General features: G+C 34.1%; 3 protein-coding genes across 3 annotated transcripts; all 3 read left to right on the forward strand.

Annotated features, from left to right (window-relative positions):
* Positions 1-2,324: 2,324 nt before the first annotated feature.
* On the forward strand, positions 2,325-4,271 carry LOC145974339 (uncharacterized). The gene has a single exon (XM_083104129.1). It carries the CDS (start codon positions 2,325-2,327, stop codon positions 4,269-4,271), a length of 1,947 nt encoding a protein of 648 aa, XP_082960255.1.
* A 188-nt stretch (positions 4,272-4,459) lies between these two features.
* LOC145974340 (uncharacterized) lies at positions 4,460-5,551 on the forward strand. The gene is made up of 3 exons (XM_083104130.1): positions 4,460-4,523; positions 4,690-5,250; positions 5,355-5,551. Exons 1-3 carry the CDS (start codon positions 4,460-4,462, stop codon positions 5,549-5,551), a joined length of 822 nt encoding a protein of 273 aa, XP_082960256.1.
* A 3,058-nt stretch (positions 5,552-8,609) lies between these two features.
* Positions 8,610-9,542, forward strand: LOC145974341 (uncharacterized). Its single transcript, XM_083104131.1, has 4 exons — positions 8,610-8,697; positions 8,905-8,913; positions 9,001-9,288; positions 9,415-9,542. Exons 1-4 carry the CDS (start codon positions 8,610-8,612, stop codon positions 9,540-9,542), a joined length of 513 nt encoding a protein of 170 aa, XP_082960257.1.
* The last annotated feature ends 5,468 nt before the right edge of the window (positions 9,543-15,010 follow it).

Here is a 15,010-nt window from a genome sequence, read left to right on the forward strand (position 1 = left end):
AAACCTCCTCAAACAAGGATTTAAATACGAACCACCGGAGGAGCACGGGACAGTCGAAAAGCAAGTGTAATCAGTGTTAAGTGCAAACCGATAACGCGTTATAAGAAAATTGTTTTAAAGATTACTATCAAAGACGAAGGACAAGGCGGAAAGACTCAACTAAATCAGCGCAGAAATAAGAAAAGCTTCTGTATAAATTACTGTATATTTTGAAGATTAGAATACAAGGTATTATTAGAACAAAAAGTATTTTAAATCATTGAAGCAGCCGACACCCCAGCTCCTGATCATCGGCGGCCTGAGATATTTTATATCTCCCGACTGCTCCCCACATCCCGTGCCGCTTCCGGGCACAACACTTCTATACAGAGTTGGGAAAGTTACTTTTTAAAAGTAATTAGTTACAGTTACAGTTTTTTCAGTAAAAAATGTAATTAGTTACAGTTACAAGTTACCGATTCTGAAAAGTAACGCGTTACAGTTACAGTTACTTAAAAAGTAACGAGTCGTTACTTTGTAGTTACTTCCTCGGAATGGAAATAAAAATGTTAAATCTGCACGCAGTAATAAAAATTTAATGACAATCTTATAAGGTATTAATTTAATTCTTGCAAATTATAGGGAATTTTAGAATTTTAGAATTTTAGAATTTTTTGGCATTCACTTTAAAGAGAGAAATATATATTTTATTTTAATTTAAAAACAGTTTAATTCTAAAACACACTAAATAAAAACAAAAATTTTTATTTAATGTAAAAGAAAACTTATAAAAAATATAATTTTATTGCATCGCTCTTATAATTTCATTATTTTAAGATAGATAGTATATGTATATAATTAATCTTTACTTTTTTACTATATTTTTTATATATGTGTATATACAGGGTGGCCCATTTTAATACATCCAGTCGAATATCTCGGAAACCAAGCCCGGGAGAGAAAAATGTTTCAGACAAAAGTTGTTTGGTTTAGAGGGGGCCATAAGATGGTACCACTGGTTTGACCTTGAAGAGTCATTTGAAGGTCACGTGAAGGTCACCTCAATTTTTTTAAATGGAACACCCTATATATTTTTGCACATTCTTGTAGCTTATCTCGAGAGCTTTCCAAAACACTATAATTAAGTACCTTTTCGTTAAGAACTTTTTGAGTTATGAGGCTTGAAATAATTTCTTAATTTTACATAAACCGTAAAATATCTTCTAAAATATTCATTTTTCGATTATCTTACCTTAATTCTTTTATGTACAAAATAATGAGAGGAATTAATTGGTGTAAAGAAAACACATAGTTGTTTTTAAGAAAAAATATGGAATTGTTAATTACAAATTACATATTTTTTCTTTGAAACAACTATGTGTTTTCTTTACACCAATTGATTCCTCTCATTATTTTGTGCATAAAAGTGTTAAGGTAAGATAATCGAAAAATGAATATTTTACAAGATATTTTACGGTTTATATAAAATTAAGAAATTATTTCAAGCCTCATAACTCAAAAAGTACTTAACGAAAAGGTACTTAATTATAGTGTTTTGGAAAGCTCTCGAGATAAGCTACAAGAATGTGCAAAAGTATATAGGGTGTTCCATTTAAAAAAATTGAAGTGACCTTCACGTGACCTTCAAATGACTCTTCAAGGTCAAACCAATGGTACCATCTTATGGCCCCTTCGAAACCAAACAACTTTTGTCTGAAACATTTTTCTCTCCCGGGCTTGGTTTTCGAGATATTCGACTGGATGGATTAAAATGGGCCACCCTGTATATACATCACGAATAATCCAAATTACAAATATTTATTACTATATTTTTTTAGTTAGTTTTTTTAATATTTATAACATACATGAAATACTCTACATATTATAATGATTAATACATATGTAACACATATCATGAAATACTAAGATATGTTAAATGATTCAATATGTTTAAAATTTTTATTAATAAAAAATGGGAGCATATGCATTGGATCATAAAGTATCGATAAAAGCGTTTATGCGCAAGTGTAAGGCGGTCCAATACGATTTGCAAAGATTAAAAAAAAATATATATATATATTTTAAATCTTTATATATTATATATTTTATATCTTTATATATATATATATATATATATATATATATATATAAAGTAACTATTAAAGTAATTATTAAATTAGTTACTAGTTACCGAAAATATGTAACTGAGTTAAGTTACAGTTACAAATTGAAAAAAAGGAACGAGTTAAGTTAGAGTTACCAAAAAAAAGTAACTATAACTGTAACTTCGTTACAAGTAACGAGTTACTTCCCAACCCTGCTTCTATACCTCCAGCAATATAGACATGATATTAGGAGCTGATATCTTTGGACAATTGATCGACGAAGGAGTTAAAAAAGGACCGATAAATTCGCCCATCGCTCAACAGACGAAACTAGGCTGGATAGTTTCTGATCCTCTTCAAGACACAGCTATAAGGACGGCTGCACACGGTTTTCACATTACCGTTAATGATGATCTTTACGAGCTAATTCGAAAATTTTGGACTCAAGAAGAACTTTTGTACAATAAGAACACTTGCCTTTCATTAGCGGAACAAGAATGTGAAAATCTCTTCAAGGCTACACATTCAAGGGATGAAACTGGAAGATACGTAGTCCTGCTTCCTTTCAAGCAACCAGTTAAACTGCTTGGAGATTCCTATTATAAGGCCTTGAGATTAATTAAAAAACTATGTCAACAATTTCAGAGCAATCATAATTATGCTCGCTGTTACACGGAATTCATTGAGGAGTATGAACGACTTCAACACATGCAAATGGTTGCCAATGATAAAATACCCCCTCCGCATGTTTACTATCTTCCACATCATGGCGTCTGGAGGGAACAAAGTCTCACCACTAAATTAAGGGTAGTGTTCAATGGTTCCAGTCCCACGACATGGGGATATTCGCTGAATGAAATACTACATACAGGAGCTAAATTACAAACCGAAATTTTTGAAGTTCTTATATGGTTTAGAAAATTTTGGTACGTCTTTTCTACAGATGTAGAAAAAATGTTCAGGCAAATAAAGGTGCATCCAGACCATTGGGCCTTTCAGCGAATTTTATGGATGGATCCAGTGAAAGGACTTCTCACTTACGAACTGACAACAGTTACCTACGGGTTAGCTTGTGCTCCCTATTTAGCATTACGAGTTTTCCAGCAACTCATAGAAGATGAGGGTCATAAATATCCTCTAGCAGTTCCTATACTCAGAAAGGGAAGATATGTAGACGATATTTTTGGTGGAGCTGACACTATTGAGGAAGCTGAAGAGTCTATTAGTCAACTAATTCAACTGTGCATGGCGGGCGGTTTTCATTTACAAAAATGGACGAGTAACCATTCTGCAGTACTTCAATCAATTCCATCAGATAAACACACATCCTCTGTGACTATTAATATTGATGACAATTTCATAGTGCATGTTCTTGGATTGTGTTGGCAACCTAACACTGACATGTTTCAATTCTCCACAAAATTCAACATTACTGGAGCAACAACTAAGAGATCCATCTTGTCAAACATAGCAAAATTATTTGATCCTTTGGGATTTCTTTCTCCTATTATTGTTACTGCCAAGATCCTTATCCAAGAATTGTGGACTCTCAAACTTAATTGGGATGATTCACTACCGGAACCTATAATAAGGAAATGGAGAAATTTTGTCAATAATCTACAAGATTTAAAGAAGATTACCATTCCTAGATGGATGAGATATCAATCCGATTGCGTTATTGAAATGCATGCATTTTGTGACGCCTCCCAACAAGCTATGGCTGCCGTAGTATATTTACGAACTACTAACAATAAAGGAGAAGTGACCGCTTTACTTTTAGCTTCAAAAACAAAGATAGCTCCACTTAAACGGTTTACTATTCCCCGCTTGGAATTATCCGGAGCTGTTTTACTAACGAAACTTGTTTCACAATTATTACAACTATTAGAAATAAAAAACATCCCAATCTACATGTGGACTGACTCTTCGATTACTCTTACGTGGCTATCTAATCATCCATCAAGATGGAAAGATTTTGTGCACAACCGAGTCTGTCTCATCCAAGATACTCTGCCTCAAGCAATGTGGAGATTTGTGCCTGGTCCCGAGAATCCATCAGATATAGCTACTAGAGGATTAACTCTTTCTCAACTTTCAGAACGCACTGATTGGTGGAATGGTCCATCTTGGCTAACTCAACGGAATGGCCTTTCAATCCTTCACTATTTCCTCAACAAGAACCGTTAGAAGAGAGACCTGCTAAAGTTAACGTTATACACAATTCACCGAAACAGTGGGACCTTGTATATAGATACTCAAATTTAAATAGACTTCTTCGCATTACGGTTCAATGTCAACGAGCTGTCTCGAAATTTAAAGGAGTTTCAACATTTACATCATCTCCAATAACTACTGACGAATTAGAAAAAGCTAAAATGCTTTGGGTAAAATCAACTCAAAGATTATATTTTTGTCATGAACTCGACACTCTAAAGAATGGTAAATCGTTGCCCGCCTCAAACCCACTTTTAAGACACACCATTTGTGGACTCCGACGATCTTCTCCGCTTAGGGGGTAGACTACAACGTTCACTATTACCACCATCAGCAAAACACCCTTTAATTTTACCGAGAGAGTCCCCTTTAACCAATCTCATTATTGCAGATGCGCACTTACAAACATTACACGGTGGAACGCAACTAACCTTGACATTCCTACGAAATGATTACTGGATAATCGGAGGTAGAAACCCTGTAAAATCCTTTATCCTCAAGTGTGTACTATGTGCCAGATATCGACAAAAAAGAGCCCAACAATTAATGGGTCAACTGCCAACCGAACGAGTGTCACCTGCTCGACCATTTACGCATACTGGCATTGATTACGCAGGCCCATTTGTCATCAAAACATGGAGAGGCAAGAATGCAAAATACAAGGCCTACATCGCGTTATTCGTTTGCTTATCGACTTCGGCTGTTCACCTAGAACTTGTGACGGACTACACTGCTGAAGCATTTATAGCTGCGTATAAAAGGTTTACAGCTCGAAGAGGTATCTGCGCTACACTGACAAGTGACTGCGGTACGAATTTAAAGGGTGCTGACGCTGAACTACGTCGACTGTCTAACTCATCGACTCAGGAAACAGAAAAGTTGGCTACCTTATTAGCTAATGACGGAACTCAATGGAGATTTAATCCCCCTCTGCTCCACACTTCGGTGGAAAGTGGGAGGCGGGGGTTAAATCTGTAAAATACCATCTGCAAAGAGTAATTGGAAGTACACTACTTACATATGAAGAGTTCAACACTCTTCTAACTCAAATTGAAGCGGTGTTAAACTCCAGACCATTGAATACTTTAACGGATGATCCAGATGACCTTCAAGCGCTAACACCCGGTCACTTTTTGATGGGTTGTGCACCCACTATCATTCCCGAACCTTCTATTGAACATCTCAATATATCACGATTGTCGCGATGGCAACTTATTCGTAAGATGATAGAGTTTCTGGAGCCGTTGGTCTAAAGAATGTATACAACGTTATCACGCAATCTATAAATGGAACAAGGCACTCCCGTCGCTAACAATTGGAACTCTGGTACTAGTAGTTGACGAACGCTATCCCCCCTCAAAGTGGCCACTTGGACGCATAGTTCAGACACATCCTGGAACTGATGGACTCACTCGCGTTGTAACCATACGCACTCAAACTTCTACTTTTAAACGTTCCATCCACAAAGTATGTCCACTGCCTGTCAATCAGGATTCTTTGTAGTTTATTCGTTAAAAGAGTTTAACGAAGGCGGGCGGAATGTTTAAAGTCGATAATCAAAAGATCACTGCGTCGGTAATAACATTACCGCGCCGGTAATCTAAAGCGCAGGGCTTTTTCTAGACACAGAGGGCCACACAGCCTGTTGAGAAAGAGTGGGGATGAGTTTCCTGCTTCCTGCTCGCATTATCTATTTCTTTGTGTAAAAGAAGAGTGATAGCACGTCATCCTTGCGGATTAACGACTTATTAGTAATTTAACTGTGTTATATTTATTTTCTCAGGTGCTTTCAGCACATAGGTGCTTTCAGCACATAGGTGCTTTCAGCACATAGGTGCTCTACAGCACATCGATCGCAACGAATTTTAGATCCATTTCGCGGTCGTGCGACAAAAAATAGGCCCGATGAAAGATTACACGCAATTAAGTACGCCTCAGCTGCGACATCCAAGATACTCTCAGAGACCACTATGCATAACACATACTCTATAGAAAACGAGACGAGGCTGTAACATTGGAAGCCTGCACTAGATGGATTACTATCCTAGGAATTTCTGAGCATGAAATTACTGTATTTGCATTGACGATAAATAGAAAACGACGCCGTCTTGATAAAGTATAAGATCTAATCGAAGATCTACGATACTGTAATATTAGATATTGATTCTGGACCTCGTGCTAGGTCATTTTACTCTCTCTCTAGAGTCGAGAAAAAAACCAGCCTTATACTAATCTATTCCTTTTCTTTCAGTGTAATTAAATAACTTTTTTTTGTCCTTTATTATTATTATACAGTTTCCTCTGTTTAGTATATATTCTCGTTTTTTAATTTATGTCGATTTATTTTGTGCTTTAGTATATGGATCTACATTTCTCCTTTTTTTTCTTTTTTCTTTTCTCATTCTGCACGGAAAAATGTGACTGAGTTTTCTTGTATTCTATTAATAGTCAAGTTAATATATAATAAATTAAGTAACATAATCAAATAAGATTATTTAATCTAAGTCACATTATATGAACATAGTCATTAAACTTGTATTAAGTATTAGTTAAATTAAGAATGAATAGCTAACTTGTAAGAATATAGATTAGTTTCTTTTTGTAAACTATAAACTCAATTTTCTCTAATGTAATTTTTTTTTTAATTGGAATATTAACATTACCCTGTCCTACTTTCGCTCGCAATATTCTTTTTTTTTGTTTGTGTCCAGCACGTATACAAATTTTCTTTCCTTATCCGTTCAAAAGGTTATTTAACTTTCAAACAAATTGATTATTGTAAAAATCATCAAAAAGAATTATGTTCTGAAACATACCAAGGATTAAGAGATTATTTACAAACTACGGCGAATAACTTAAATGGTCGTATTGGAAAAATAGTTATACTTCCTTCCACGTTTATTGGATCGCCGCGTAATATGTTACAACATTATCAAGATGCAATGGCAATTGTTAGTAAATTTGGTAAGCCAGATCTTTTTATTACGACTTGCAATCCAAAATGGCGTGAAATCAAGGAAAATCTATTGCTTGGTCAACAAGCTTCTGATAAACCTGATATTTGTGCTCGTGCTTTTAATATTAAAAAAGATTATTTAATTGATTTAATTGTAAAGCAAAAATTTTTTGGTGAAGTAGCAGCGTTTGTATACGTTATTGAATTTGAAAAACGCGGTTTGCCACATATTCACTTGTTGATTACTTTAAAATACAATTTTAAAATTACAACTCCACAGATTGTTGATAAATACATTTCTGCTGAAATTCCTGATCCTGATGAAAATCGTATTTTACATGCTATAGTTATGAAACATATGATTCATGGACCTTGTGGCGATTAGTGCTTGATAGATGGACGTTGCTCGAAACACTTTCCAAAACCATTTCTTGAAGAGACTAGAATGGATGAAAATGCTTATCCTTATTATCGTAGACGAGATAATGGTAGAAATTTTGAACGTTCTGGCGGATATATAGTTGATAATCGTTATGTTGTTCCATATTGTCCTATTTTATCGATTACATTTAATTGTCATATTAACGTTGAGGTAGTTTCAAGTATTAAATCGGTTAAATATTTGTATAAATATATTTATAAAGGACATGATGTTGCTGCTATAACCATTGAACCAATAACAGAAAATGTAATTATTGATCATGATGAGATACATAATTATATCGAAGCTCGTTATGTTGGATCTGTAGAAGCCATTTGGCGTATTCTTGGTAAGAAGTTACAAGATAAAAGTCATGCTATAATGCCGGTCCATCTTTCTAATGAGCAAAATATTATAATCGAAAATAGAAATATTGACGACGTCATGACATCTGCTTTAAATCAAGCTACTATGTTAATAGATCATTTCTCATTGAACTTACGAGATGAAGAGAAGCAAAACAATATTTATATATAGAAATTCCACGTTATTATACATTTAAAAAAGAAAAAATTAATGGTAGAAGTATATCGCGTTGGGTTAAACGCAAAAGCCATTTTAATTGTGTAGGACGAATATATTCCGTTAGTCCAGCACAAACAGAATTATGTCATTTGCGATTATTATTACTTACAGTAAAGGGGGCTACAAGTTTTAATGATTTGAAAACTGTAAATGGAGAATTTTGTCAATCATTTTCAGCGGCATGTTTGGCTTTAGGTTTAATCGAAGATGATGATGAATGGAAACGAGCTATGAATGAAGCTGTTGGATGGATGATGCCTCGACAACTTCGTAGATTATTTGTACGTATATTATTACATTGTCAACCATTACATCCTGAAGAGTTATATGGGAAAATTTTAAAGAAGCAATGTCTGAGGATTATGTTCGACATTTTGGTATGTTACAAGGACAAAATAAAGCTTATATGCAAATTAACAGTATGCTTCGTGCTGAAGGTAAAAGTCTTGCTGATTTTCCACAAATGGAACAGTTACTAGAAAATAATAGAGAGGAAAATTACATGACACTTGAAGAAGATATGGAAATAGGCACCAAACAATACAAACAATTAAATGAGAAGCAAAAAGAGATAGTTGATCTTTTATTAAATAGATTAGACAATAAAAATAATAATCATAATAATTGTTTTTATATTGATCCAGGTGGATCAGGTAAAACATTTATATACACAACTATCTATCATTTAGCTAGAAGTAGAAATAAACGTGTGTGTACAATGGCTCTTACGGGCATTGCAGCAACATTATTACCTGCTAGAAAAACAGTTCATAAGACATTTGGTTTACCTGTTCCATTATTTGCTGATTCATCATCTGCTATTAAAATACAAACTAAAGAAGCTCAATATTTGAATGAAACTGATATTTTTATTTGGGAAGCACCAATGGCACCACGATATGCTTTAGAAATCATGGATAGAACATTGCGTGATATTATGAATAATGATTTTCCCTGTGGCGGAAAAATTGTTTTATTAGGTGGTGATTTCAGACAACTTTTGCCTATTAAATTACATGCTACTCGAAGTGAAATTGTAAATCTTTCTATTAAATTTAGTTTAATTTGGAAAAATTTTATAAAATTCTCTTTAACACAAAATATGCGAGTTCTCAAAGAAGAAATTGAATTTACAAAGTTTTTATTGGATATAGGAGATGGCAAACTAAATGATTTAAATGATAATATACAAATTCCTGAATGTTGTGTAGTGCCTATTAATGCTGATATTGTTGAAGATATATATGGTGATTTAATACGGAAAAAGGAATTTGGCAAATAGCTAAATGTGCGATACTTTCTGCAAGAAATGTTGATGTAGATGAAATCAATAAAAAGATTGTTGAATTATTAGATATAGCTAATGAACGAATTTATACAAGTGTAGACTGTGCTATAAATGGTGACAATGGTGACATTGGTGAAGCTTTGTTACCAGAATATTTAAATAGAATATCTCCATCATCTCTTCCTCCACATGAATTGCGTTTAAAACCAAATTGTATCATTATGTTGATTAGAAATCTTAATATCAATGAAGGTCTTTGCAATGGAACAAGATTAATGGTTACAGAACTTGGAGATCATTTATTGAAATGTAAGATTTTAAGGTGACAAAGCAGGAGATATTGTGTTTTTGAATCGTATAACATTATATTGTGAAAATATATATCTTTTTACTTTTTCCAGAAGACAATTTCCGATAAAATTAGCTTTTGCTATGACAATTAACAAATCGCAAGGACAAACATTTGATAAAATTGGTTTAGATCTTTGTAAAGATGTTTTTAATCACGGACAACTTTATGTTGCTTTTTCACGAGTTCGTTCTTGGCAATCATTAAGAGTTTACTGTGGTAATCAATGAAATAATAGATACGTAAAAAATTATGTATATAAAGAAATATATACTTAACTTTTTGCTTTTTAAATCTATGACAAAAAATTATTTATATTAAAATAACTAATGACAAAATAAATAATTTAATTTAAAAAATTAATATCTTTTATCAGTATATAATAATACTTGTTGTGTAATATTAACAATAATTATGGTTTATTATTTTTATTAATTATTAATTATTATTAATGTTAATGTTATTATTAATAATATTAACGACATATATGGTATTTATATTTATTTATATTTAAATTTATTTATTTATTTATATGTGTACATTTATATACTTTAATTTATTTTAATTTATATATACAGGGTGTCCCATTTTAACTTGGACAGTAAAATATCTCAAAAACTAAGCCCAGCAAACAAAAATGTTTCAGACAAAAGTTGTATGGTTTCGAGGGGGACATAAGATGGTACAATTGGTTTGACCTTGAAGAGTTATTTGAAGGTCACATGAAGGTCACCTTCAATTTCCTAAATGGAACCTACTATTTGTCATTGCATATTCTTGTAGCTTATCTCGAGAGCTTTCCAAAACATTATAATTAAGTACCTTTTCGTTAAGTACTTTTTGAGTTATGAGGCTTGAAATAATTTCTTAATTTTACATAAACCGTAAAATATCTTGTAAAATATTCATTTTTCGATTATCTTACCTTAATACTTTTACGTACAAAATAATGAGAGGAATCAATTTTTGTAAAGAAAACACATAGTTGTTTTGAAGAAAAAATATTGTTAATTGCAAATTACATATATATATATATATATATATATATATATATATATATATATATACAGGGTGACCCATTTTAACTTAGGCAGCCAAATAACTCGAAAAATAAGCAAGATAGAGAAAAATGTTTTAGACAAAAGTTGTATGGTTTCGAGGGGGCCATAAGATGGTATCATTGGTTTGACCTTGAAGAGTCATTTGAAGGTCACGTGAAGGTCACTTCAATTTTTTTAAATGGAACATCCTATATATTTTTGTACATTCTTGTAGCTCATCTCGAGAGCTTTCCAAAACACTATAATTAAGTACATTTTCGTTAAGTGCTTTTTGAGTTATGAGGCTTGAAATAATTTCTTAATTTTACATAAACCGTAAAATATCTTGTAAAATATTCATTTTTCGATTACCTTACCTTAATAGTTTTATGTACAAAATAATGAGAGGAATCAATTGGTGTAAAGAAAACACATAGTTGTTTCGAAGAAAAAATATGTAATTTGCAATTAACAATTCCATATTTTTTCTTAAAAACAACTATGTGTTTTCTTTACACCAATTGATTCCTCTCATTATTTTGTACATAAAACTATTAAGGTAAGGTAATCGAAAAATGAATATTTTACAAGATATTTTACGGTTTATGTAAAATTAAGAAATTATTTCAAGCATCATAACTCAAAAAGTACTTAACGGAAAGGTACTTAATTATAGTGTTTTGAAAAGCTCTCGAAATAAGCTACAAGAATGTACAAAAATATATAGGGTATTCCATTTAAAAAAATTGAAGTGACCTTCACGTGACCTTCAAATGACTCTTCAAGGTCAAACCAATGATACCATCTTATGGCCCCCTCGAAACCATACAACTTTTGTCTAAAACATTTTTCTCTATCTTGCTTATTTTTCGAGTTATTTGGCTGCCTAAGTTAAAATGGGTCACCCTGTATATATATATATATATATATATATATATATATATATAATAGGAATAAATATCGATTTGAATCAACATTTTCTATAAGCTGGGAAATATTTTACGAAAATATAGACAAATTTCAACAATTTTCAAGACTCGAGATTTTCGAGAATTTCGAATGTAAACTCTTGTCTTGTCTTGAAATCTCAACAAAAAATCTCGTCTCGATCTTGTCTCGAATTCGAGACGAGACAAGACGAGATTCTCGAAATCTCGAATCTTGACGGCATCCCTAATAAGAACTTTAATTCTATCGGCCATTATTGTTCGGTTATATGTTTATACGGAACGGGAAAGGAGAGACGGTTTGTCTGTTAGCAATGTAATAGATACCGTCCCTTGATTTCTCTTGACCGATGTCGTGGCCTCGAATCCACGTCCAAACTCGTCCGTCCTGGATGGATTGCTTCTCGCTCGTGTCTTCGTCTATCAGGGGTCGTGATCAGAATGACCTCATAGGAGGCACCAAATGTTCTGTGTCAACGTCAATCACTTTTAAAATTCACGTTGTTTTTGGTTGTCAATATTTCCTTTTATTATGTTAGTTTTACAAATAACGAATTTATACATTCACGTTTTAAAGTTCGTGGAAGTATCACTAATATCACTATAGTTCATCGCACGCATCAATCACGACGACGCCTGGGGAACTGTGATCCCTGAGTCGTGATGTCTCTAGGATGATCCTAGAGGATCGCACACGACTACGCCTGGAGGACGATGTCCTTGAGTCGTGGCGTAATCCTGAATCGTCTGTTCGATATAATTTATACTTAGATTATAACTTCGGTTCGTACGGATATTCGTCACGCACCTTCGATGTCGAAAAGCTAACTGAACTGCCCATTCGCCGGGACCTCTCGCGTGTGCATAGAGTTCTCTTTGTTCTCTTTGTTTCTTTGTTTGTCGCAAATAGAACCACTTCTTATTGTAAGATTGCGAGTGAGTGGAGGCATGTGAGAGAGAGATAGAGAGAGAGAGAGAGCGCGAGAGAGCGTGAGCGAGAGAGAGAGAGAGAGCACGAGAGAGCGCGAGCGAGAGAGAGAGAGAGAGGATGCATGGGTATGTTCGTGTGTGTTTACGTATACGTGGGTTTAAATGTGAATAGTACGCTTGTTTGTCGTGCACGACTCTTCTACGCAACAAGTGGCTTATGCCTCATGTAATATTGAACGAGATTAATAAATTGTCGATGTTACGAATGTTGGAAAGCGGACGATACTTGAACATGAGTTTTCGATCTTGGGATCTATATGAATTTCCTCTACTACATAGCACGACTAGGCATTCGTGGACCGTGAAAGCCGCCTCCCAACTAGAGAAACCACGATGCGTGATCTTTGCACTGCAAACTGGTAAAAAGAATTCAGTGTCACAAGATGTTACATTATTCGATGACTGCAAATTGACCAACGTTAAACTTTATTTAAACTCGGAATTTTATCCCTACGATGATTTAAATTTAGATTTTGAAAAAAATAGATTCGCCGTCCTATTCGACATGTACTCCCATTTTCGCAAATCTTATTACGGATGCGATAATAGCACCACGCTATTAATCATTTCAAAGTTTCTACATTGCGGTCCTCTCGCTATCATTGATTGCTCGCGACAAAACGAGTCTGTCAAAACTGCTACCGTGGACGTGAGAATAGAGTTTGAATGCAGGGAAAATATACCGGCGAATACTACCGCCTATTGTCTCATCTTGCACGATCGAGTTGTCGAATATAATCCATTGATCAATGTAGTCCGCAAAATTACATAAGTCAGCAAATATCCCCTCCAATGCGCATGAAGAAAAATATAAAAGATTTAGATGTTTGACGATCGACATCAGTCTGCGATCGGATCTTGTCATCATGGCTGCTCCAACGTTTGTGGATTTATAAGGATTTATTATCGGGAGAAATTTTGTCGTGAAGGAAGCTGCGGTTCTGAGAAAAGGATCCATACTTTCTCATTACATTTTTACATGTCCCGTACAATGGCACACAAAATCTGAGAGATGCCAGGTTTTATGGCTGATTAAAAATCACCATGGATCATCGTGGGATGATGGACACGTTTCATATTGGAAATCGAAACGTTTAATTACGACGGCAGTGATGAGTGCAACGGAGGAGGATGATGCGTCACCTCTCGTATACGTTAAAGGGCACGAAAAACGACAATGGCTGGCCGATATACTGGACGATGATGCGAGAAACGATGTTATTTTTGAAACTTTGGATGCAGACTATGAGGATGTAGCTTCTTTAAATAAGTTAGATGTTAAGAATATTTTGCGTTGTGAAAATCATGTAAAAAATTGCGCTTTACAAAATGTATTTAAGATTTATAATTGGTGGTTGAAACATCATGATAATGATTCATCGAATCCATATTTATAATAAATTAATGATGCAATATATTTTTATCGTCTTTCTTATTCTCTCCTTTCTTTTCTTTTCCTTATCTATGCATGTGGGCAATATCGTATTTCCGTACGTGACACAGCTGTCATTAGATATTGTATTTCGATTCATGGTAATACATTTAAATAATTGTTCGATAATTGAATATAATTTTGCGTTTGATAGTCGTTGATTTCCGTTAATTTCCGTTCGACAGTCGTTCATTTCCGTTCGACGGGCGTTCGATGACCGTTCATTTCCGTTCGATAGCCGTTCGACGGGCGTTCGTTTCTGTTCGACGGGCGTTCATTTCCGTTCGACGAGCGTTCGATGACCGTTCAATAACCATTCGATTAGGGTTGACGCATTATAGCGTTATATTATATCATGCTAAGTTGCATGGGAACATGCATACTTTTGTCTTACGTTGCGTTTTTGGTAAAGCGATAATGATACGTCCCTATTCTAGTTTCGTACCGATACGATTGTCTCCTCACAAAGTCGCGATATGATAATATTAATATTATATTATATCATGCTGAGTTGCATGGGACCGCGTATACTTTTGTCTTACGACGAGTTTTTGATATGGTGATAATGCTACATCTCTACTATAAAATCTCATGCCGAGACCTCGTTGCCTCGTTACAAAGTTGCGGACAGTGCGCGAGTCAAGAAGTGCCAAATTAAAAGAAAAGGGTTCGCGTAAATATCTATCCCGAGTGGAAAATAAATG

Source organism: Camponotus vicinus, unplaced genomic scaffold, assembly GCF_025532165.1.
Source record: "Camponotus vicinus isolate PSW18456_S1 unplaced genomic scaffold, iyCamVici1.0 SCAF_7, whole genome shotgun sequence".
In the NCBI taxonomy this organism is placed as follows: Eukaryota; Metazoa; Arthropoda; class Insecta; order Hymenoptera; family Formicidae; genus Camponotus; species Camponotus vicinus.

Coding starts and splice junctions, on each gene's coding strand:
- LOC145974339 (XM_083104129.1), top strand. CDS start 2,325: ATGATATTAGGAGCTGATATCTTTGGACAATTGATCGACGAAGGAGTT.
- LOC145974340 (XM_083104130.1), top strand. CDS start 4,460: ATGCTTTGGGTAAAATCAACTCAAAGATTATATTTTTGTCATGAACTC. Junction 4,524..4,689: donor ACTCGACACTCTAAAGAATG/GTAAATCGTTGC, acceptor TCATTATTGCAG/ATGCGCACTTACAAACATTA. Junction 5,251..5,354: donor GCTCCACACTTCGGTGGAAA/GTGGGAGGCGGG, acceptor CTCAAATTGAAG/CGGTGTTAAACTCCAGACCA.
- LOC145974341 (XM_083104131.1), top strand. CDS start 8,610: ATGTCTGAGGATTATGTTCGACATTTTGGTATGTTACAAGGACAAAAT. Junction 9,289..9,414: donor TAAATTACATGCTACTCGAA/GTGAAATTGTAA, acceptor TATTGGATATAG/GAGATGGCAAACTAAATGAT.